We start from the raw sequence: 22,899 nt of genomic DNA, 5'->3' as shown, positions 1-22,899 counted from the left end.
CCAGCCCCTCTCACCAGGCCCAGATGGCAAGAAGCTATTGCTGTCTGAGCATCCAGGAGCAGCTGAGAGCAACAAATGACCCCCTGCCCCAAACTGCAATAAGGTACCCACACTCCTCCGGCTCTGCCACTTTGGCCAATTGCTTGTCCTGGCCTTGGCGTCATATCCATCATTTCACACCTACCAAGCTACCCTCCTCCGACTGCCCATCCCTCTGCTCCCCTTGTCTACATACGCTCCTGCTGGCCAGGCCTTCTGGAGCCCCCCACAGGAAGCATCAAGTTCCCGATGCCGGTCATAATGCTGGAGGCCCAGAGCTTACCCAGCCAAGGGAATGGAGCGGGGGTGCGTGGACAGACAGGAGTGGGGGTGCATGGACAGACAGGAGAGTGGGACCTACTCACCGGTCCGCAGGCCTCCGCGGGGTGGGGGTTGTCTTGATCGGCATGTCTGGTGTGCTGGTCGGCGCATAGGGGCCACGCGTGACCCCAGGCAGCCTCCGCAGGAAGTAGGTGTAGAAGGATCGCGCCTCTATTTGCCTGTAGGGAAGGAAATGGGAACACGTGAGAGAAGCCTCTTCCACTTGCACAGGGAGTCACCTTTTCACCCCCATTGACCTTTCTATCACCATGAACACAGCTGCCTGCGCCCCTGAGGTATATCACACGCAGGCAGGAGGCCAGACGTCTCCTTGGGGATGGGAGTGGGGTTCCTTGCATAACAATGTGCGCTATGCCCATCTGCTTCCCCACTCCCATATACACCAGCAGGCCCCACATGCCCAGGGGGCCTCCACAGGTCTCCTCGGGTGGGAGAGTAGCTGCACTGTTAGCCATGTGGCCGCAGGGCACCCCCAGCTGGTAGTGGCCTTGCTTGAATCACTAACTCCCCGCTCCAGCTGCCCAGAAAGGGGACGAAGTTCTGTCCCTGACAGAGGCAGAGACATGCGCATGAGCCAGGCCTGGAAGGGGATGGGTTTGCCTCCTTGGTCTGCCTGGTCTGGAACTACTATCTCTGGCGCTTCCCACTCCCTGTGCTCAGCCCACGCGCCCCTCCCTACTGCTCCCTTTGCCTCTCTCATCCATTCCCAGCTATGCCCCTCCGCTCAGCCCAGCCAAGCTCCCCGAGCACCCTGCCTGGTCTCCTTCCTAACGTAGAGCCGGAGCAGTCCTGCTGCCATTAGCCTGAGCCTGCTCCACACAGCCCCACTCCTCTCTTGGGACTGCCCTCTCTGCAGGGGAGAGTCTCTGCTCTCCGCTCCTCCCACCACCTCTACAGACACATTCTCAAGAGCCATAAGCATGTGCCCTGAAGCGTCTGACGAGGCAGAGCCAGCACCTCCTCTGACTGCCAAGACTGGGGACCCACTGGCTGCAGGCAGCGTCCCTAACAGGGCTCTGGCCAGGGGGTAGGGAGAGCACTGGAAACCAAACCATCTATATAAAGAGAACTCAGGTTCTATCTGGGCATTCCAGGCCAGCTGGCATGAGGAAGGGCATGGCTCTCATGGGGATGGGCAACCCCAGTTCACACAGCCATGCCCCCAGCTTCTCTCTATCCCTTGCAGCCTCTTCCTCCCACTTCTGTGGGGAAATTCCCAGTTCTGCCAGTGTGGGTTTTACCCTCTTGGAATCAGTAACGCCCTTTAACCTGAGAGCTGGGGGTACAGATGCACTGGGATCTGTGCAGGATAAACGCAGCCTGGCAGCCACAGGGGACTGTGGGAGGTTTTGCTGTCTCACAGGACAGCTTGGCAAGATGGAGGGAGCAGGGAGTGGAATACAGAACTCCCTACTTAACCCACACAGAATGAGCAAAGCTGTCAGGCTCAGAGAGGAAGCGGCAGGAAAGCCCAGGAGAGCCAACAGCGAGAAGCCATTGCTTTTCACTCTGCTTTCACAGCCCAATGTTCGCCCGCAAGCAGATGGTGGAGAGACGGCATCGTCACAAGCAATTTTCCCCTCCACCAGTTCCGCGGCAAGGAAACAATGACTCTGCTCTTGGGTGAAGCTGGCATCATCAGAGAGCACCCCTCCTCCCGTCAACCTGGCTCACCCCGTCTCCCGCACGCCAAGTGGCACAGACAAGCTTTGCAAATGCCATGCTTCCCACTAGGAAAGACTCCCTGCTTGGCTATTACCCAGGCAAGTGACCCCTCTCCACGACCCTTCCTAGGGAAGCCACAAGTGTCTGTTTGCCCCCTTGCCCGACCACACTCTTCCCTGAACTGCCAGCCTGACAATAATCATCCATCGAGGGTGCAAAGGCACCATCTGGCTGCTATTTCATGTGCCATTCAGGAGCAGGAACCCACGAGAGGGGCTGAGTCCCAGCGCTATTGTTCTCTGCCAGCATTTCAGAACCAGCCATTGTCTAGTTCCTAATGAACTTTTCCGCAATTAAATAACCCAGGGGGAGGAGTGGAGTGGCTGGCCGAGGCGGGGAGAAGGTCAGGGACAACTTGACTCCCTGCCAGATTTTCAAAGTCCACTGATGTATTCCCCAGCCAGCAAAACACCTGCAGGCTGGGCTGAGTTTAGAGGGGCTTTCAGCAGTTTGTAGCTGTAACTGGTGGGGTAGTCCAGGGAGGAAAGCCACACATAGCATCGGAAAGCCCCACCCAGTGTCTCAACACGGGGGGAGCAGCCCAGAACAGGCAGGGAAGGTTGGAGGTGGGCAGCTCTATGGGCGACAGGAGCTGGCCTTATCTCTGTGGGATCTGCCCGCCAGCACCAGGATTCACGCCCCATCCCTTAGGGAAGGGTCCCATGGAGTTTAACAGAGAACAATATTCTCTTGATAGACTATTTCGAGCCAGAACTCTCCAGCCGGGATAGGAGAGGAGCTGCCATAAAACCCTACGGGTTTTATCCGTATCAACTCCACAGGATCTCTCTCTAAGGGCCATGGGCAGGGGGATCCGAGCACAATCACCGAGGTTCACACTCCCAGCTTCAGTGCAGCTAGTTCCCTCCATCATCAGCCCCACAGTGCCAGGATTCATCCTCCCACTGCTTAGGTACAGTGGGATCCAACTGCCGGCTTCACACCCAGCTGCCATGCGAAGGCCTGGCATGTCACAGGCCACCCCGTCTGGGTCGCAGCAGGGAAGGACTCACACAGGGATGCGGCTGAAGGTCCCATTGTTGATGAGCAGGAAGCCGGAAGGGAAGGCAGTCACACCATACTTCTTCACTAGCTCCTCCTCACTGCTCAGCACTCTCCGGACAGCGACGTTCTCATACTGCAGCATGTCCAGCGTCACCTGCAAGGCAGTGCGCTCCATGGGTTAGGCTAACTATGGAACAGAACGTCCCAGGGCCAAGCCCGCTTACAACGGCTCTCTCCTCTGGGGAGTGGCGTGGGATGCTCATGGCTGCTCCAGCCCCAGCCTCTACGAGCAGGAGTCAGGACACAGCAATATCTAGCACTGAGGGAATACTTTATGCCTCGCAAAGCATTGTTCAAACATGGCCTGACCCTCACAACAGTCCAGAGAGGTGGAGAAGTAGAATCTCCATTTTACAGACAGGGAAGATGAGTCACAGGGAGACTCAGTGACTGGCCCAGGCCAGTGGCAGAGCCAGGGCTAAGTTAAAAAAGGTGAACTTTCCTTGAATGAAAGATGCCAGGAATTCCTGGCTCCCAGCTCTGTGCTTGACCCATCAGACCATGCAGTTCTGGCTACAGGAAAGCTCACCACTACTTGAGCCTTAGCCTCACCTAACTGCAGCGCATGGCATTTGATGGCTATGGAACCTGGAAGGGATATAGAGTCAAGGAACAATTAACATCTTTGTATACGAACTCCTGAGGAGCCCAGGGGGAGAATCAGAACTCGCCGCTCCACCCATCTACTCAGACTGTAAGGTCTTTGGGGAAAGGGTCATCTTTTCACTACATGTACATACAGCGCATAATGGGGCCCGGTGACATGATGTGACTAAAATAGATCATTGTTGCTGCCACTGTTATACAGTTGCAACAACAAATCTTGTACAAAATGTGTCATATGAGGTGTCGATGGAAAAGTTATGGCTTGCTGAATATGATTATCGTGTTTGTATGCATGTATCATTTTGGTGTCTGAAGTTATGAATACTGACTACGTACAAGTATTTTAAATGTGTTTACTCCTGTGGAACACCCACAAAGTTGTTAGTTTACATCCGGTCTGGTCAGCACATTGTGAATGGACTAGTCAAGTTGATGGCCCACTGAAGGACACTTGCCTCACACAACAGGCCATAGAAGAAGCTGAGGACGCAACAGCCAGAATATAGGTAATGGCTGCTCTGACTCATCGAAGCATGCAAGGACATATGACTTGCTCCTGTGACCCTGAACTCCATCTTGTGCCTGGACTTTTCCACAAACTAAGACTGAGAGTTTTCCCTCCACATGGGAGAAAATATAAATAACCCTGGTAGCTTCTCTATTTTGCCTCTTTCCTGCTCTGATCTCTGGACTATGGACTTACACTAACAGAAGCATTCCAGCCAATGGACTGAGGACCTTCCAATCTTTTGCATGTTGCCAGAGACATTATAAGCCAGCAGTTTATTCCATCCCTGCTACAAACCTGATCCAAGAACTTTGCAATGAGTGTATGTATTTGATTCCTTTGACCATTTTAACTCTCACCCCTTTCTTTTCTCTTATAAATAAACCATTAGATATTAGATACTAAAGATTTGGCTACAGCGTGATTATTGGGTAAGTTCTGAGTTATAAATTCACCTGGGTATGAGACTGGTCCTTTGGGATCAGAACCACCCTTTGGTTGATTAAACTGGTTTTAAATAACCATTCATCATAAAGCCTAGTGTCTGGTGATGAAACAAGGGCTGGGATATCTAAGGAGGCTGCATTTCTGACTTCTGGTTAACCAGTGTGGTGAGACAGACGTTTACTTTTGTTACTGGTTTGGTACATCTTATGGAAGAATAACCACTAGTTTAGGAGTGAGTCTGCCCCATTTCTCATCAGTTTGTCCTGAATCCGGCATCCTCAGCTGTGACCCACTGAGGCATGGTGACAGGCCCCAACCCAACCTGGTGCTACAGGAATACAAATACTGAACCAAACAACAATGCCCACCTCTCTGCCCACAAAGGAGTTGTTCGCCTCGAAGATCAGCGCCAGGTACATGACATTGTTTGTTTGAAAGAACCCATGGATCTCCTCCATGCTACAGGAGAAAACAATGAGGCATTCTCAGTGACATGGATTGAGCAGGTGAATATGCCAGCCCCAGCAGCGCAGAACGTGCTCCCTGCCAGCACAGCACACAGCAGCTTGGCAAAGGGTTGGGCATTTGCCCTTCTTGCACACAGCTGAACCCAGCTGGATTTGTTGCCCAGGTAGATGGCCCAGATCAGCTCTGCTTATCCACTGTTCAATTCACATGGAGCTTGCTGGCCTGGATTTCTGCTTCACTTCACTGGCTCTATGGTAATCTGCCAGGGTCAGCCAAGTAACAGGAGATGGGAGACTGTTTGTGGAAGGACTTGAGGTTAGAACCCTGTCTAATGTGAAAGCCAGCCGTGAGACTAGAGCCAGACCAGTTTAATCAGGACACAGATCGGGTCACATTAGAGATGGCCTGAACCCTAACTCTGAGCCCAACGCTCCTGCTCTTGGGGAAAGGGATTTAAAATGAAACCCCCAATTTCCCCTGTGGGGCATCAGACAGTGGGGAGAGCTGGAACATGAGGTTGGAATGCTGGAGTTTGGCTGGGGTTCATTTCCCCATCCACACCTGTGGCATTTGATTAATTCTGCCTGTGGCTTTGCATTTTTTATTCGGGGGGGAGGGGGAGGATAAGTGCCTACAGAGCATCAAGAGATGCAGTAAATCCACCTTTGCTGAGGAGCAGCACTGTGCATGGCACAGAGTTTGAAGCGGGGAGAGAGCAGGGGTACAGAGATGCATCTTTGGAAGGAGGGGGCCTTGCTGGGGGTGCAGGCTGGAATGCTCAGACAGTGGGGAGGAGAGGGTAGTTAGACACCTGCAGCATGATGTCTAGCACCTGGACAGGGGCTGTCCTCCAGCTCCTCCACAGAAATGTGGGTGGAGATGGCTGGTGGGCAGTGCAGCTCAAACCCTTTTGTTTTGTCCAGCCCAGCCAGGCCCAGCCCAAGTGACTCAGACCAGGTCAGCCCCCTTCACAGGCACAGAGGAGAACACAAGGATGTGGTTACCCCTGGAAGGGGTTTGTGTGTGTGCTCACACACTTGCCCCAGCAATCACCAGATGCAGATCTGAGGAGTTTCCTTTTCATCGCTGATCTGCAAGCTGCCTGTCTGGCTTCACAGACCCATTTCTCCCTCCTGGTTTAACACCTTTCTCCACTGCCACCAGCGTTAACAGGTTATAGCCACAGGGGCTTTCAGCGGGTGCCCCGGATTGAGCTGTACAGCAGAGTCCTGGCTGCTCTCTAGGTCTGGCAGGTCAGGCTAGATGCTCCCAGATCTTATGCTAAACGGGCAAGACTCAACCCAGGGCTTTCAGTCAGGGAGGAGCCAGAGGGCAGCAGTGACTCCAGGTTGCAGGGCAACTTTAGGATCCAAGGACATGGAGGAAGACCAGGGACAGCAGTGGGCAGGACACCTCTGTGCCACCAGCCATTCGCCCCCAGCCATGACATGGACCATCAACTACCCCGCACATGTGCAGCCAAGGGGAAAGAACCCAGCCTCCTGGTCCAAACACTCAAGGGGCATCTGTTTGCTGTGGGCAGCACTAGGGCTCATCTGCCTTTCCCAGGCTGACAGCAGATCTCATTCGATACAGCAGAGGGCACCGACACTTCCCCCATACAAGCAATACAGGACATGCCCTTCCCCCGGTGACGAATAGGAACAGCCATCACAGCGGGGTTTTAGTTACAGGCAGGTGTGTTAGATACGAATCATGGGAAAAAACCTTGTTGGTCACGGAACCCGCCCCACACTGACAGTTCTGGGCACGTCACATGGGGAGATACACAAACGTTACCAAGGAGTCAACTCAAAATGTCTGTGCCCATTAATCCCTGGCTAAAGAGCTGCCTGCCTCGTTTGGTCCACGTGCTATTATCACAGTCACTCCAGTTAGTCGCTCCGGCGCCAGGCCCTCAGGTCTGCTCACACCTCTGCAGTGCGTGTCACTGTCCTGAGAGTAAACAGGAGCCTCCTTGGGATCGCCTGGGCAAAGCCTCCAGCCCAACCCACAGGAATTAAGTTCCACACGATAACAGGGATTGAACCAGGGCAGGCCCTTGAACAGAGTCATCATCCACATGCAGCAGAGGTCTCAGGGCAGGACTGCTACTTGAGGCCCGGTTAAGCATGAGTTCATTCCTTGTCGTTTCTCTCACCCCAAGCCCCCTCAACACACACACACACACACACACACACACACACACAGTTACATTCTGCTATTATGTCCCCCTCTAATAACCTGGCTGGTTCTAGTGGTGGACAGGCAGGTGGCCATGTCTCCTTGTGCATCTCCAGGTTGGTGATTATGCTCTGCCTCAGGTTCTGAATGCTGTCCCCAGGATCTGTGCGGGGGGAACAAAATACACAGAGCTCACCACCAAAGCACCATGCGCAAAAAGCCAAGGACTGTACCCAAGGTAATAATGACCAATCCCAACCATGCTGGACCCCTGCAGCCATAGCAGTGTCACATGGAACCCGAGCACTACTGGACCATACTGTATAATATATCTCCAACCCACCCTGGCAGCCCCTCTAGTGGCTGGTTCCTGTCCCATGGGAGAAACATCTCTTTTGCAAAGCTTGAGATGCCTTATTCATTTATCCCCTGCTGGGAGATTCCCCGTCATGAGTCATCCCCCACGAACACCTCCTGCCCTCCCACCCTCACCTGGGGAAACCACTCGCTGACCACACCCTACTCTAGAATGCAGCAGGTGCGCGAGCCGCAATGGAAAGGAAACCGCCACAGCAGGGCGGATTCCAAAAGGGGAATCCAGCAAGGATTAAAGAGCCAGGAGGTTTTGGATACTCACAGAATATCTTCGTCCCGTCCTCAGGGCTCTTGGAGAAGGCCTTGAAAAACTGAAAAGAAACACAAGAGAAGAGTGTCCGCAGGAGCATCTGGAGAACATTTAACAACATTCATTGCAACCCACAGAGTACTGGTGGGGCTGCATGGACCAGTGGTTAAGGCATCAGACTAGGATTAAGGAGCTCTGTATTCTATTCCCAGCTCTACTACCAACTTGATGGGTGATTTTGGGCCAATCACTGCCTTTCTCTGCCTCAGTTTCCCCATCTAAAATATTTACCTGCTTTGTAAAGCGCTTTGAGAAGTGGGGCTGAAGAATGCTATAGAGAAGGTAAAGCTTATTACTTTCCCAAGTGAGTTTAATCATGCCTAATAATACTACCTAGCTTTTGTATAGTTTTTTCAGCAGTAGATCTCAAAGCATTTTACAAAGAAGATCAGTATCATTCTCCTCATTTAAAAGATGGAGAAACTGAGGCACAAAGCGGTGAAGTCACTTGCCCAAGATCACCCAGAAGGCTAGTGGCAGAACCAGGAACAGAACCCAGGCCTCCTGGTGTCACAGTCTAATGCTCCATCTATTAAGCCTTGCCAATTTATAAAAGGCCTCTAGGCACCTGCAGAACAATCATTAAAACAGGCACAAACCGCAATAAATAAACTGACCCAATACAGAATCAATGAAACTCCCCAGACACAAATCTGCTCAGCAGCATACCCCACCTCCTGGTAAATGCCTCAGGGAGCAAACAGATCTTGCATCTAACCCTGAAGGGCAAACCCATATGCTGACTCTGTCAGACTAAGCAAGGGGGTGGGAAGGAGGAGCGGGCATTCGAGAGTCAAGGTCTCTTCTCCAACCACCATCCAGACACACATCTTGCAACCTTCCCACCATCAACCCTCAGAATTCCTATCTGGGGGCTGTCAACAAGTCTGTCAGTGGATCTGGCCTGCACGGATGGTGTACAGGTGCAAAACTGTTCTCGGTCTCCACTCTCCAGATGCCAAAACTTCAGGGTTGCCCTGCTTGGCTAATTCTGCATCACAATGAAAGTTAAAAGCATGTCAGATGAATGACATTTAATACCAAGGTCAATGGCAGGCAGGGTCCTGTGCCAAAGTACATCATTCATCTTCATATTTCCATCAGGGAAAGTCCACCTTTTTTAATTCCTCTGAAGCAGACAGAATTCCCAGCTGGCTTCCCTGGGGCACTGTGAAATGCAGAGATTGTGCTGCAGAATTTACGTCACCTGGCTACAGGGTACATAGGATCTCGGTTATAGATCAACCCCAGCCCCATGAATGGCACCCATAATGGAATGGCTTGGACGACCAGGCTGTTTGGAGTGTGGACGTGACATCTCCCAAAGGCTAGGCCTGCTCTGAAAGTGGGAGGCCACCCTCTGTCCTAGGCGAAGTCCCGTAGTGCAGCAATGCAGTCTGGAGAGGACAAGTGCTTGGCTCACTGCGCTCTGTGCAAGCTCCTCACCAAAGAAGGAAACAAAGAGCGCTCTCAGCTGCCACCAAGCAGGAACAATGGGACCTTTCAACAGATCCTCGTAAAGGCAGGCAGACTACCCCAATCGATGGAGCAGTTGCCCGGCTAGTCTGGATGTTTTCCCTAGATAACCAGCTTCTCCAGGCTGACCCTCTGCCAACTAGCCCTTGACAGAGCCCCACTCTCAGCTAGACAGCGGGGAAGCAGAAATCACAGCCTGTCTGGATCCAATGAGTGAAAGGGGCAGAGCTGAGTGTCCCCAGCCCACTGTCGGCATTGAACACCAGCTCTGCCTCCCCCAGGGCCTGGCGTTCACGCTGGCCGGGGGTATGGATCAGAATCGCTTATTGCAGGGGCAGGGCACGAGCATGTGCCTACCATACGGGTGGCAGAGGGGGGATCCTTCCATGGAGGAAGATGCCTCATCCTAGCCTAGGGCTCCTGCCCTTTCCAGGAAGCTCTGTGAGGGTTCAATACGTGGCCATGTTGCGTGTGCCGGCACCAGAGCCTGGGACGTGGCAGTCGACTGTGACAGGGATGAGGGAGCCGCCGATGCTCCCATTGCAGTTATGGCGTTGGGGAGCACGGGCAGCAGACCCCACAGCCCAGCCTTGCTGCGTGGGGGGAAGGGGGGGACAGAGAGAGGTCGCCATCCTGCACATACCAAGGCACTGCAGCGACATCCCCACAATGGCTGTGGGGAGGGAGAATCGCCAGGCTCAACCATGTAAGGGCTGCAGCCCATTGGACCTAGCAGGTCCTGGACAGGGAGAAAGTCCTGCTGTTGGAGGAGCCAGCCAGGATGACTGACTAGCTGCCTGTCAGCCCTGGGACAAGGGCCGCAGCAAATTGGCCAAGAACGCAACGATGCCTCCAGCCCAGAGGAGGGCTGTGCCGGTGTGAAGGCTGCAGCTCCACATGGAGGAGAGGGGCCAGCCACTCAGGCTGCTTATCGGATGCAGCAGCACCCCTGGAGAGCTCAGTCCCCTTGCACAGCAGCGAAGGGCCAGCAGGGCAGGCGGGAGGGTTGGCACACAGGGACTGTGTGGGAGATGAATGCCCACGCTCTCCTTTGGCCAGGGCCCAGGAACGCAGCCAATCTCATACAGCTGCAGACCTCCAGCCCTGGGGATCATTCATCCTGCCTCTTTGCCAGTCCCTTTAAAGGCTCACCAGCAGAGGGGAGCCTGCTCTATGCAGCCATAGCAGGATACAGGCCGCCCCACAGTACCTGCTGCCAACAGTCACGTGCCCTCTGGGTTTGAGGCCAGCTGTGCAGTCTTCTCCCCTTCCTCCACACAGGCGGGGCAGCAGGATCAGTGAAATCTCATGGCAAATGTTTGCCAACCAGGCTGGGCTGGGAACGAAAGCTGTTTGCAGAAGGTGCTGGGTAGGGCAGGGGAGAGGATGACACAACACCAACCCCGCACCAACCAACAGCCTTGTAGCACTGCCACATCAGCAGGTCCCTCTGGGCTTTGGGAGCCTTGTTGAAGACAGGCTCTAGCACTGTATTTTGGGCCAGGAGAGGGGCTTAGCCCATCAGGCCCATTCCTGTGGCATCTGAGGTAAGGGTCATTGATCCAGCACTCAGTTCTACCCCGTCAACAGCCAATTAAAGTACCCAACGGATCAAGGGGCCTCACAGGACCCTCCAGAGCGGGGAGCATCCCAATCCACACCCACTAATTGCCCCCTAGGTCTGGAGCTCTTTTTAGGCTGATCCCAGGACTGTAATTACCCCAGGAGTCCGGCAAGTTTCTTTTTCCAGCCAACCCCAGAAAGGAACTTTTGGTGGATTTTTACAATCACCATCCTTGGCCACCAGCCCAGCCATAGGGCTCCCCCAGTCAAATGTAGGGCAGGTAGGAGGCAGAGGTGGCCCCCTAGGTATGCAGGACGCTGGGGTTAGTGCCCATTATTACGAGGCCTGAGATGGCTCTTGTGCATCTGCCGTTTACAACGCGCCCCGCCCCAGAGGGAACAAAAAACCAAACCAAAGGGACTTGCCCCGTCATTGCAGACCCAAACATGACAACTCGCAAATGTGAGATTTTTTTTTTTTCAGCCACCTCATTCTTTATTGAAATGATAATCTTGAGTGGCTACCTCTAGGTGGCTTACTGCTTCCAAGACTTGATTGTTCACTCTGAATTCCTTTGAAATGCTTAATTTGAATAATAAACAAACAAGCTCAGCAAACAGACTCATTATCTTGTTAGACTTTGTCTCTTTTGAGAGGTGTTTCTGTCAGGCCCTCTTAATTGTTGCTTAACTACTCAAAATTCTTTAGCAGTTGTCAGGTGTACAGCTGGTACACCTGAATCCTTTAAACTTGATGATTGAAAAATTTATTAAAATAATAATTTATTAAAATAAAGTTATTTTTGTATAATATCTGTGGGGTAAAGGTCACAGATATGCACCAGCGAGGGGTATATATTAGCGCTCCCTCAGCCACTACCACAGGTGCAGCTATACTGGGGGGAGATTTTCAGAAAAATACAGCCCATATTTCTTGAGCTAAAGTAGGTGACGTGCAAATTCCCAAGTTGCTGATCCTTGATTGGAGCTGCTGATGGCTCCAATCCATTGACCCAAACAGAAGATGGAACAGACCCTCACTTTGTTATCTTTAACAAAGGAAAAGGGCTGGAAACTAACTTAGAAAAATTTAAAAAAACCAAGAGAGATCAGAGATTCTCCTTTACATTTTGAGATTCCCCAAAGCAGGAGAGCCCTAAGAGGGGAGTTTTGCTGGCCTTAGAGGCAGGTCTCTGAAGGTACAGGCCAAGGCATTTAAATAAATAAGGTCTTTTGGGATTAAGTCTGTGATTATAGACCCAGACATGCCAATTTGTGAGACACGTGATTTCTTAATAAAATTAAGCCTTACTCATAATCTCACGATAGAACTCTCAAATTTCAGGATTTTTTTTCTTGGGGGTCACCTGCTGCTGAAACAATGGAGGCCTGGCAGAGATTAATTACTGGGCAGGAGACAGGCAGATGTGGGGGTGACAGCACCTGTAACAGGGGTCAAAATCACCTTATCCTGTACATATGGCAGAGCAGGCAACACTGATTGTCACATGCACACACCCTGGGGTTGGGTGGGGCAGAAGGGACAAAAATCAAGAGACTGATCTGAAAAACACCTCTAAAAAAAAATCTCACGATTTTTTGGCCAGTCTCATGATTTCCGATCTCTTGAAGTTGGCAATCCTGCAGACATCACACTGAAACACGACTCACCACATGGCCAGGGAATGGAGGGAATTGCTAGTTGCAGGCATTGAGTTGGCCAAATTTTGCCAAGCTAGGAATGAGTGTGTATGGGGGGAAGGTAGGTGATGGCATGAGGAGCCTGACCCGGTCAATGGCTCCATGCTAGTGCACGAGGCCAGGAAAGTCAAACTCACCAGTCTGGTTTCACCACAGGATTCACGTGCATCTGGGAAATGAGTGGCGTTTTGAAACATGTCAGCTAACACGTTTGAATTAACATGTTTCTAAACATCACTCAGCACCTGGTGCAGGGCCAAGCCCACCGTGTTAACATTCACGTTACAGTGTATAAAGCCTTAGGGTTAGCGCAACCAGCGAACTTTCTTAAACATAATTATCTTTGTCTACACTAGGTGCTGAGTAATATTTACACACCATGCTTGAATATCCCACTCATCTTCCCAGTGTAAACAAAAACACAGGCTGTTTTCACTGCCTAAAAGGGAATGAGCATTAGCAATCCTGCTGCAAACTCCTAGTGGAAACAAGGCTCTTTAATTTTACTATGATGTAGTTAGGTGAGGTCAACCCCAGGTGGAGGGCGTACTGCTGACCTCATCCAGCTACATCGTGCTAAAAACTACCTGTCCCTTGTCTCCAGCAGGGTAGCTCCCATGTCTTAGTTATCCCACTGTCAAAAATCCCACACACATCTTTGCCTGGCAAAGAGACAGCCAGAGATTTTGGTCCAACTGTGACTCCAGCTAGCTGACTGCCCCTTAACTCAAGTTTATGACTGGCTACTCATGGTCGTTAAGTGTTCGTTTCAGGAGATCCGACCAGGAACCAACACTAGGGAATGTCAATCCTGGAGTCTGGCATCTTGTTAGTTAGCTGGCAATCAATTTGCTTGGGTTACAGCTCAGCCAAAGCAAGCTCACCAGCTAGCGCAGAAAGTAAACAGTAAAAAACAAGTCACAGAATTCTTCCGGCTTCAAATAATCCAAAGAGTCACTGGAAACACAGTGATGTTTGCTGAGAAGGACTCACTGACACTGTCTCTTTAAAGGACTTTCCGGGAACTGCACTACGTCTGCCTCAGGAAATGTTTGTGGCAGAAGCATTTGAAATGGCCATATGCTGTATTCCCCTTTGCACCAGATCAAAGGCACCACACCGTCCTCGCAGCTGGAATGGATTCAGACACTTAGAGTCCCTGTTCCTTGGGAAAGGAACACAGCCAGGACAAGAGGAGTGCTGGGAACTTGAAGGGAGGATGAGCGGCGACATTCTGATGGAGTCTACCAGACCCTGGTTTTGCTCTCCCTTGCTACGACCTCAGAGACAGCTCATTACAGGGAGTCCCCAACAGAAATGCAAGGAAGAAAAATGGAGGGTACCTTTTACTACTCTGGTGCCATTCTCCTGCCCTGTGCATGTCCGGGCACTATATAAATAATAATTAATATTTAAGCCCTGCATCTGAACTCCAAGTTATGGGAATTCATTGCCTGTTAGCAAGACATCTCCGAGGTTTTTGCATTATTGCTTATGTTGGACTGGGCTTTGTTTGCATGAAGAAATATTTAAATTATATATATTTACACAATTTCTGCTGGGCGCGGGACCAAGGGATTGAATCGCAATTCGACTGCCAGTAACAACAGAGCCACCCAACATGGGAAGCTCTCAAAGCACTTAACAGATGGGAATGAAATCATGCAGCACCCTGGCGGCCTAGGGAATAGACACAAAAGTTAAGTCACTTGTGGCAGACCCCCATGATACTTTTTACAAGAGTTGAGGTGTTAGCTCCAGCCTCCTGGCTAAATTTCTCTGTGCCTCACTACATTCTGCCTGCCCAGATCCCCACAGCAATCTCACTTCGATATGGTATTCTTCACTGGCTGTTCTAGATGTCGGAGAAGGGATGCTGTGCATGGTTGAACAGCTGCTATGTTTCACTCCAGAGGTGGCTGCATTTCAGTGCTGGGTGAAGCAATTCCTATGTGTATGCCCAGGAATGTATTTGAGGTGCTATATAAACAGATGCAAGGCCAACATTCAGCTGAACTGACAGGGAGAGGAAACAGTTAAAAGAAACAGGAATAAAGGAGAAGGAGAAGCATGAGAAGCCACAAGAATAAAGTGCTCTAGGAGGCACAGAACCCATCTCATACAGGAATTGGTCCTAGAGCCCTGGGTTCAATTCAAGGCTCACTCCTTCCTCGGGCAGCGAGCTGCACATCTGGGACAAAAGCCAGCTGGGCTTCAAATTCAAAAGGTTGCCGATTCCTCGGAACACCCCAGTCAGGTTTCCCTTGTCATGCCACTGCCACGGTCTTACAGGGACAGAGAGATTTCACACACAAAGGGCTCTTCTCCCCAACTGGTGGTGGTCAACACCCCGTATCCCAAACAAATACAGTCTGCGCTGAGATAAACAGGATGGGGGTGATTTCAGATAACTTACGGCCAATGCTGCTGTTCAGACCCAAAACCAAAACCCAGGCTGAGACCAGGACCACAGTAGAGCTGATCAGGGGCCTCCTGGGATACTAGCCCCATGGAACGTCACAAGGTGTGTCTACACAGCATTTTGGAGTGAGGCTCCCTGCCCCAAGGGGTCCTCCCACCCCCCTGCTAGGCTTCAGACCCTGAGACTCTGTTCAAAGCACTGGCTGTGCAGGTATTTTTAGAGCACTGATGTGAGCCCCGCTACAGAACTCTGAGTACACACACCTCTACAGACTGAAGCTGGACCAGCTCCACTTTCCTGCCACTCCACTCCAGCCTGTGCTCACTTTACCTTCAATGTCGGGAACCCAGTTATCCCAAACTTCTTGCATGCTTTCTGATTGGCTATGTCAGCACAGTCGAGGACACCGAGGTTCACCGCAGGGCTCCATTCTGAAAGGACACATAGACAGATAGATGTTAGCGGACCTGAACCTCCCACTCCAGTCCCGGCCACTCTGCATTGAGAACAGGAGCAGCCGCTGGGGCAGAGCTAACTCTGAATTCAAGTGGCAGCTTTTCCCCGAGAGCCTATCACAGCTTCACTGCTCATGGGGAAACCCCCAGCCACGCCAGACCCAGGAAATGGGGCAGGAGCCACTAGGACATGCTAGACGGACTAAGTTGGAGGAAGCCTCTGTTATACCGTAGCTCACGGGTGAGCAAACTATGGCCTGGGGGCTGCATCTGGCCCTCCAGACATTTTAATCCAGCCCTCGAGCTCCCGCCAGGCAGCGGAGTCCAGAGCTTGCCCCACTCCATCTGGGGAGTGGGGTCGGGGGCTTGCCTTGCTCCGTGCGGCTCTGGGAAGCAGTGGCATGTCCGCTCTCTGGCTCCTACACGTAGGGGCAGCCAGGAGGCTCCACACGCTGTCCCTGCCCCAAGTGCCGCCCCCGCAGCTCCTATTGGCCAGGAAGCACAGCCAATGGGAGCTGCAGGGGTGGCGCCTGCAGATTGGATGGCACACAGAGTTGCCTGGCTGTGCCTCCCCATAGGAGCATAAGGGGGAGCTTCTGTGAGCTGCTTGAGGTAAGTGCCCCCTAGAGCCTGAACCCCTGACCCCCTTCTGGGCCCCAACCCCCAGCCCTGATCCTCCTCCCACCCTCTGAACCCCTCAGTCCCAGCCCGGAGAACCCTCCTGCATCCCAAACCCCTCATCCCCAGCCCCACTCCAGAGCCTGCACCCACAGTCGGAACCCTCACCCCCCCCCACCCGGAGGCCCTCCTGCACCCTGAACTCCTCTTTTCTAGATCCACCCTAGAACTCACACCCCCACCTGGAGCCCTCATCTCCTTTTGCAACCCAACCTCCAATTTTGTGAGCATTCATTGCCCGCCATACAATTTCCATACCCAGATATGGCCCTTGGGCCAAAAAGTTTGCCCACCCCTGCCGCAGCTACTGGTCCCTTCTGCAATTACATAATAGACAGCTGCCCTTCAGTGTATTGGAGCTGCTTCTACTTGTATCTCACTCCCAGACACTGCTGAGGACTGCATAGATTTCCAGCATTACCTACATATCCCTTGTGAGCAAAATCTTGCTCTTTCCACTTGGAAGAAATGCATTATGGGTAACCCTCCAAATCTTTCCCACAGTTCCATGGCCGGAAGCTGAATTCTATCCTCCTCTATTGCTAGAGCACTGCTCATCCCAAAGCACTTTCAACACTCATGCACAGGAGCCTTAGAGCCACCAATGAAATTCAGCTGGCTCTGGAGTACGGCACGGCAGTCGTTTACCAGTGCAGAGTAAGCACAGAAGCTTAGGACAGGAAGCAGAGCGGCATGCTTTAGACAAGTCAAATCACTTCATATATATAGCACCAGGAATGCGCAGGCCACTTCACAAGCAAATGCTAATGGGGGTATTTTAGGACTGGCTGAATGTAATGCTCAAAGCTGGAATCCAGTCAGGAGACTGGGGCTCAAACTCCCTTTTCTTACAAAAAGCATTCATGTGGGGAGCGGGGGAGACAGGAACTCAGTTTTCCATCTCTACCACCCCACTGCCTGTCTAGCTGTCCAGCGACCCAGCCACCATGCTGAGGCTGTGTTGGGATGCTCACCTAGGAACAGAGTCATCAACAATGCTTCCTGCAGCACCTGGCCTTTTCCTCGGAGGGCTCATCTCCAAGGACAGTCCAGGCCCACTTGGCTTGCCAGCCACAGTTTGAGGGTTGCAGGGAGTGAAACATGCAAGCATTGCAAATAGATGGATAATACCTCATTGCACATGTGTGCACTTGGGGGCTGAGAGCTGAGCAATTCATGCTGTGCTCGGCATTCCCCCCACCCGCAAACTGGCATCCTCACTCTGGCCCCCAGCCTCTTCTCTCTGGGCTGCAGTCACTGGGTGAGGGTAGGGACCCCAGAACCAATATACAGCTCAACAGAGCTCACAGCTTCTCCCCCTCCCAAAAGAGAAGCCCCCCTAGACTTTGCAGAGACAGGAATCCCACAGTAGTCATGGGTCAGCGCAGTAAACTCACAAGTCTCATCTGTGGGCAAGGTGCCAGGGAGGGAGAACTGGGCCCTTTTGTTCCAGGGACCTTGCCTCCTCCACTCCAGGCACAACAAGGAGAATGCCCTCCTGGCCCTTCACAGTGGCAGGCTGAGCAGATGATCCTGGGAGACCGGAGGAAGAACACAGGGGAAAGCAGCTCCAGCCTGGTGCCAGGGGCAGAGCCGGGCAGGGATCCAATGCAGAGCTGTTAATCCCTCTTCCATAAACACTGTGGCTCAGAGGCTTCTCTGGCAGCAGTTGTGAGCCCAGAACACTGTCTCACCCTCCCCACGTTGGCACAGGCAGGTCCCTACTCCCCAACGCATAGCAATGTTGTCCTCACTCAGACAGGCCAGCTCCAGGGTCCATCTCACAGTCAGTGAGTGCACAGCTGCTCCATCCATGCCTCTGGCTCCTCCTGACATCACGGCAAGTAGCCCCCGCGCGTTTGTTTGAACAGAGCATCTTGCTTAGAAAACTAGACCCTGCATTCACCTCGGGAGACCCCTGGGGATTCATTCTAGAAATGAATGGGCTAGAAAAATCCACCCCCCTGAAGACTCACGACTCAGCTCTTCTGAGCTGCGAGCAGCAGCCAGATACTTGCAGGCGTTTTCCAAGCACGTCTGAACAGGACAGCCCACCCCTCAGAGGGAAGCATATCCAACTGATACAGCAACTTCCTCCGTTTGCGCTGGGGTCTGGTCTATGGAACATGCTCGAAAGGACGGGAACAGGAGCCAAGAGCTCGGAGGTGGTGGCCACAGCAGGGATGGAATACAGTGGCATCTATTAGCTATTCTTCTGGCCACTGCAACCAGGTGGCTACATAAGCTAGTATGGTTGCTATGCAGGAGCTCTGGCAGGGACAGAGGTGTTACTGCAGTGCAGGACAGGCAGCCATCAGCACAGGTCACACGGTACTATCACTTGTGCCAGCCCCACAAGAGAACATTGTGCAGCAGCACACGGGGGGTTGGAGTCCAAGGGAAATACCAGCCCCAGCCCCAGCCCCAGCCCCAATATACTCCAGCCCTCAAATCACTGCCCAAGCGCCACTTGCAGCTCTTAATTTAAGAGGCAGTTCTCTGCATTTATTGTCGCAGCAACCCCTGCTGGCCATTTGAGGACAAATGCAGTGCTCCAAAAGGTGCCCGCTCCCAGCAAATGAGCACACTGGCAATGATGCTGCTACCTGTGCTTGAAGGAGCAAGGCAGGTGTCAAGGCTCATACAGACAGTTCCACAGGGCAAGGGAGAGCCAGAGCCAGGGTTTGGGGCAGGTTGCCCTTTAGTTGCACACCCAGGCAGTGCCGGGGTGCTGGGAACGTTCACATCCTTTACTCTAGTCTCTCTCTGCAGAATCCCCAAGATCCAAAACGCAACATCCCTTCCACACAGCACTGAATAGATCCCAGACACTGAGAGCTTCCCTCCTGTCCCCACAGTCTGCCTTCTATTCAGATCCTCTGTAGCCATGCTACAGCTGCTACACAAGGACTGTGTCGGGGCTCCCTAGAAACCGTCCTGGCGCGCACACACTGGCTGTGGAAGCTGGCCTCACAATCAGACTGAGGGATGTTTGTCTCTCTTTTATTGTGTGCTGCCCTGGGGATGATCCATTTGAAAGCACAGAGCTTTCCTTCCAGGCGGGTTTCATGTTCCCCGCCAGTGGACAAAAAAGGCTCAGTTCACATTAAGGCGGCAGATGGTTTCACGCACATTTTGGGTGGAGAAAGCCAGGAAAAAGCAGCACTAGCAAGAACCAGGCTAATGCAGACAAGTGCTGTGCAAGCTGCCCTTATCCTGCAACACCCCTGAGCTCTCCGACATCTCCGCCGAGGCAGCTCAACTCTGACCTGCACCACCCCTGCTATTCTGGTTATTCTAGTGCCAGGCTCTCATCCCAGCTTTGCCAATGCACCTCAAACCTGACCTGCAGCACTTGCTCCTATTCCCCTGCTGGGATGCAGATCTGTCAAGGCTCTTACGTTCTGACCAGGGCTTAGGGCAAGAGGCTTGGAAAGACTTCCACGTGAGCAGGCATCAGCAGGGCTGTGGGGAGGAGACACATAATGGGGACGTGATGGAGGCATATAAAAGCATAACTGACACAGAGCAGGTAATCGGGGGCCTGCTCATCTAACCCAAGAACATGGGGACAATCAGTCACATTGAAAGGCAGCAAAACTAAAACTGATCAGAGGAAATCATGTTAAAAACACAATTAACCCGTGATCTCACTACCACAAGATCTCATTGAGGCTGAGAGTTTAGCAGGATTTAGAAAAGGCCTGGACAAGCGGACAATATGGCTGTGAACATTCAGTTACATTAGACAGGAAAAATTAGAAGGGCTCTAAACTCTCAGGCCTCAGGACATAAGTCAGACATTGCCTGGTGGACACTAGAAATTAAGTTCCCCTACAGGCAGGATATTCCGTAGTGTTCATTAAGGGGATTCCTGCTGGCCACTGTCAGGGACAGGGTACTGGGCTAGATGGGCCACTGGTCTGATAGCTCTACGTCTTTAATTCTCCTGAGGAAAAGTTGCCAACTGTAACCTGCTGCATAATGACTTTGTGACGTGGGGATTACAAGGAAGCAAAACTCTTCCCCATGTAGGACTTAAGGGGACATTTTCCAAGGCACAAATGGGACGCAGGCACCCAACAACCCTTTTGAAAATCTCCCCCTAAGACAGATTGGAGCTCAGGGCTTCCGGAGTGCAGGGAAAGGGGAATGTATGAATTGCACTGATCAGCTGAGAAAGGGATTTGGGTGGGAGAAACCCAAAGGAGAAACAATTCTCCCCTCCCATCCAGGCAAGGTCTCTTCGTAAAAACTCTCCATCACATTTTCATATGACAACCCAAGATGGATTTGGCAAGCCAGGCTCTTCCCCGCTCCAGGAGGTTTCACTTTAAAGATCAGCATTTGCCCAATTAGATTCATGGAGATTTTCCAAGTCTGATTTATGGGCTTCCGCAGCCATCAGCGAGTGGAGACAAAATTTTCTAGTGTCCTGGCCTCTCCTGCCAGAATTGAAAAGGGGGAGGAAAAATTGCAATGACAAGCAAATCCAGCCTGGGGCTGTTGTGAGGGGCTGCAAGGGGCCAGGAGCTCCTTCGATTGTATCAGTGCACACCACCATTAAATGCTGCACTAAAAGCACGTTTGTACCTCTTCACCCCTGGCATGTGGGTGGGTGTGTGTACATCCTCCAGCCGCATGAGCTGGGTTCTGTCAACACACGTCAGAGGGGAGGCAAACATGGGTTCATAGTGAAGACTCTTCCTTGATTACGTCAGCAGGAGAGCTCTGCACACAGAGTGTGTGTGATGCCCTGCTGGCACAGAGTCAAATACAGATTTTTGGGCCAATGGGAGGCCATGTGCCCACAGCACCTAGACTCATCAATTCCAAGGCCAGGAGGGACCACTGTGATCATCTAGTCAGGCCTCCTGCATAACACAGGTCACCAGCACATGGCTCCTTTCCTCGCTGCCCACAGGACACCAGCCCCAGTCGACAGCCGTCATTACTAAGTATGTTCCTCCAGAGAGGGTTGAAGGACTGTGAACTCACCCCAGAGAACTGCAATCAGCAGCATCCTCCTCTCAGCTCCAGGCATCGGAAAAGCACATGCAGCCTGGGGCGTGAGACCCTACTGCTTCCATCCCAGCTCACAGGATCCTGGCCTTCCCATGTCTGTTTGTCCCCAGCCCTGGGCATGTCACTGTGCAGGAATCTTATCTGGAGCACACTATGGGGGGGGGGTCCAGAAGGTACAGGCAATTACAGCAAAGGATCCCTAAATGATGCTCTGAGGGGGACCAGATGCTGGAAGTTCAATCCCTGCAGTAAGGTCACCAGAGAGACATGGCTGGCTTACAGCATCATGCCACAGGCTGGCCCATAGCATGTGGGACCCTGCTCTGTGTAAGCCCAGACGCCATGCAAGCTCGGCAGCACATGTCCCACCCTACCTCTCTCTGGCAGCGGATCTGGAGAGGACAGCAATAAGTCAGTGTGCCTCACCTCTTCTAGCAGCCGGGGACCTCACTGTCATTGTGGTTAAGGCATAGGAATGGGAACCCATGGATCAGAGACCTGGCCCTACGTAGCTGTGCCAGTGACTTGCTGGGTGATCCTGAGCATCACGTAGCCTCTGACAGGTTATCCCTTCTGAGAGCTGGGAATAATGCTTCCCTCCTGTGAATAAGGAGGGTTGGAAGCTGAATCCCTGACTGTTTAGGAAGCACTTTGAGATCCCCAGATGGGAGGAAGCAGAGGGAGTGAAAGGTCATTTCATCCTAGAGCTGGTCCTGACCACCCCATTATCATAGAATATCAGGGTTGGAAGGGACCTCAGGAGGTCATCTAGTCCAACCCCCTGCTCAAAGCAGGACCAATCCCCAATTTTTGCCCCAGATCCCTAAATGGCCCCCTCAAGGACTGAACTCACAACCCTGGGTTTAGCAGGCCAATGCTCAAACCACTGAGCTATCCCTCCCCCCTTATGGCAAGCTCTCCCCAGAGCCTTCAGGACGATGCACACGGGAAGTGTTGAAGAGGCCTTCAAGGGGATGACAAGGATCTCTAAGATCCCTCCTGGCCTCCCACTAAGTCACACAGTCACATCAGCGCTGTTCCACGAGCGTCTAGAATCAGGGCACAACACCAGAAAACACCTGTGAGCATGAACCAACACTCTGTCATCCAGTTACACAAACCTCAGGCTGTAATCTCATCACCAAGGCTGCATAATCTAGTGCATAGGTAAGGGAGTTCTAATCACACCTCTGCCACTGATTCATTGGGTATCCTTGGGAAGACCCTTAGACACTTTCCCTCAGTTCCTTGATCCGTGCAATGGGGATAATTATAGTTACTTACCTACCCCACAGCAACTGCAAAGGTTCAGTGCTAGGAAAGCCCTTGGAAAGCACAAATGTAAATCCTTCTCCTATCTCGCATGCTAAGCATGGCCATGCCAAGCAGATACTGAAACAAATGCGCTGTAGGAAGTGATGTGGGTGGCTTCCCCACTGGCATGTTTCCTTTTGAATCGGTCCTGAGCCATTGCTGTCCCAGCATACTGCTAGGCTGCACAATGCTAATG

General features: G+C 52.2%; 1 protein-coding gene across 1 annotated transcript in view; it reads right to left on the bottom strand.

Annotated features, from left to right (window-relative positions):
• QSOX1 (quiescin sulfhydryl oxidase 1) overlaps positions 1-22,899 on the bottom strand; it is a 38,728-nt gene that overhangs the window by 13,834 nt on the left and 1,995 nt on the right. The window contains exons 2-7 of the mRNA XM_043491302.1: positions 15,562-15,662; positions 8,022-8,070; positions 7,445-7,547; positions 5,101-5,191; positions 3,120-3,265; positions 405-539 (exon numbers count right to left, since the gene is read on the bottom strand). Coding sequence (XP_043347237.1) covers positions 405-539; positions 3,120-3,265; positions 5,101-5,191; positions 7,445-7,547; positions 8,022-8,070; positions 15,562-15,662 — 625 coding nt within the window. The remainder of the gene's footprint in view (positions 1-404; positions 540-3,119; positions 3,266-5,100; positions 5,192-7,444; positions 7,548-8,021; positions 8,071-15,561; positions 15,663-22,899) is intronic.

The sequence above is a fragment of the Dermochelys coriacea genome, chromosome 8 (genome assembly GCF_009764565.3).
Source record: "Dermochelys coriacea isolate rDerCor1 chromosome 8, rDerCor1.pri.v4, whole genome shotgun sequence".
Lineage (NCBI taxonomy): Eukaryota > Metazoa > Chordata > Testudines > Dermochelyidae > Dermochelys > Dermochelys coriacea.
The sequence above is the reverse complement of the archived record's forward strand: the minus strand, read 5'-3'. Positions and strand labels throughout refer to the sequence as shown.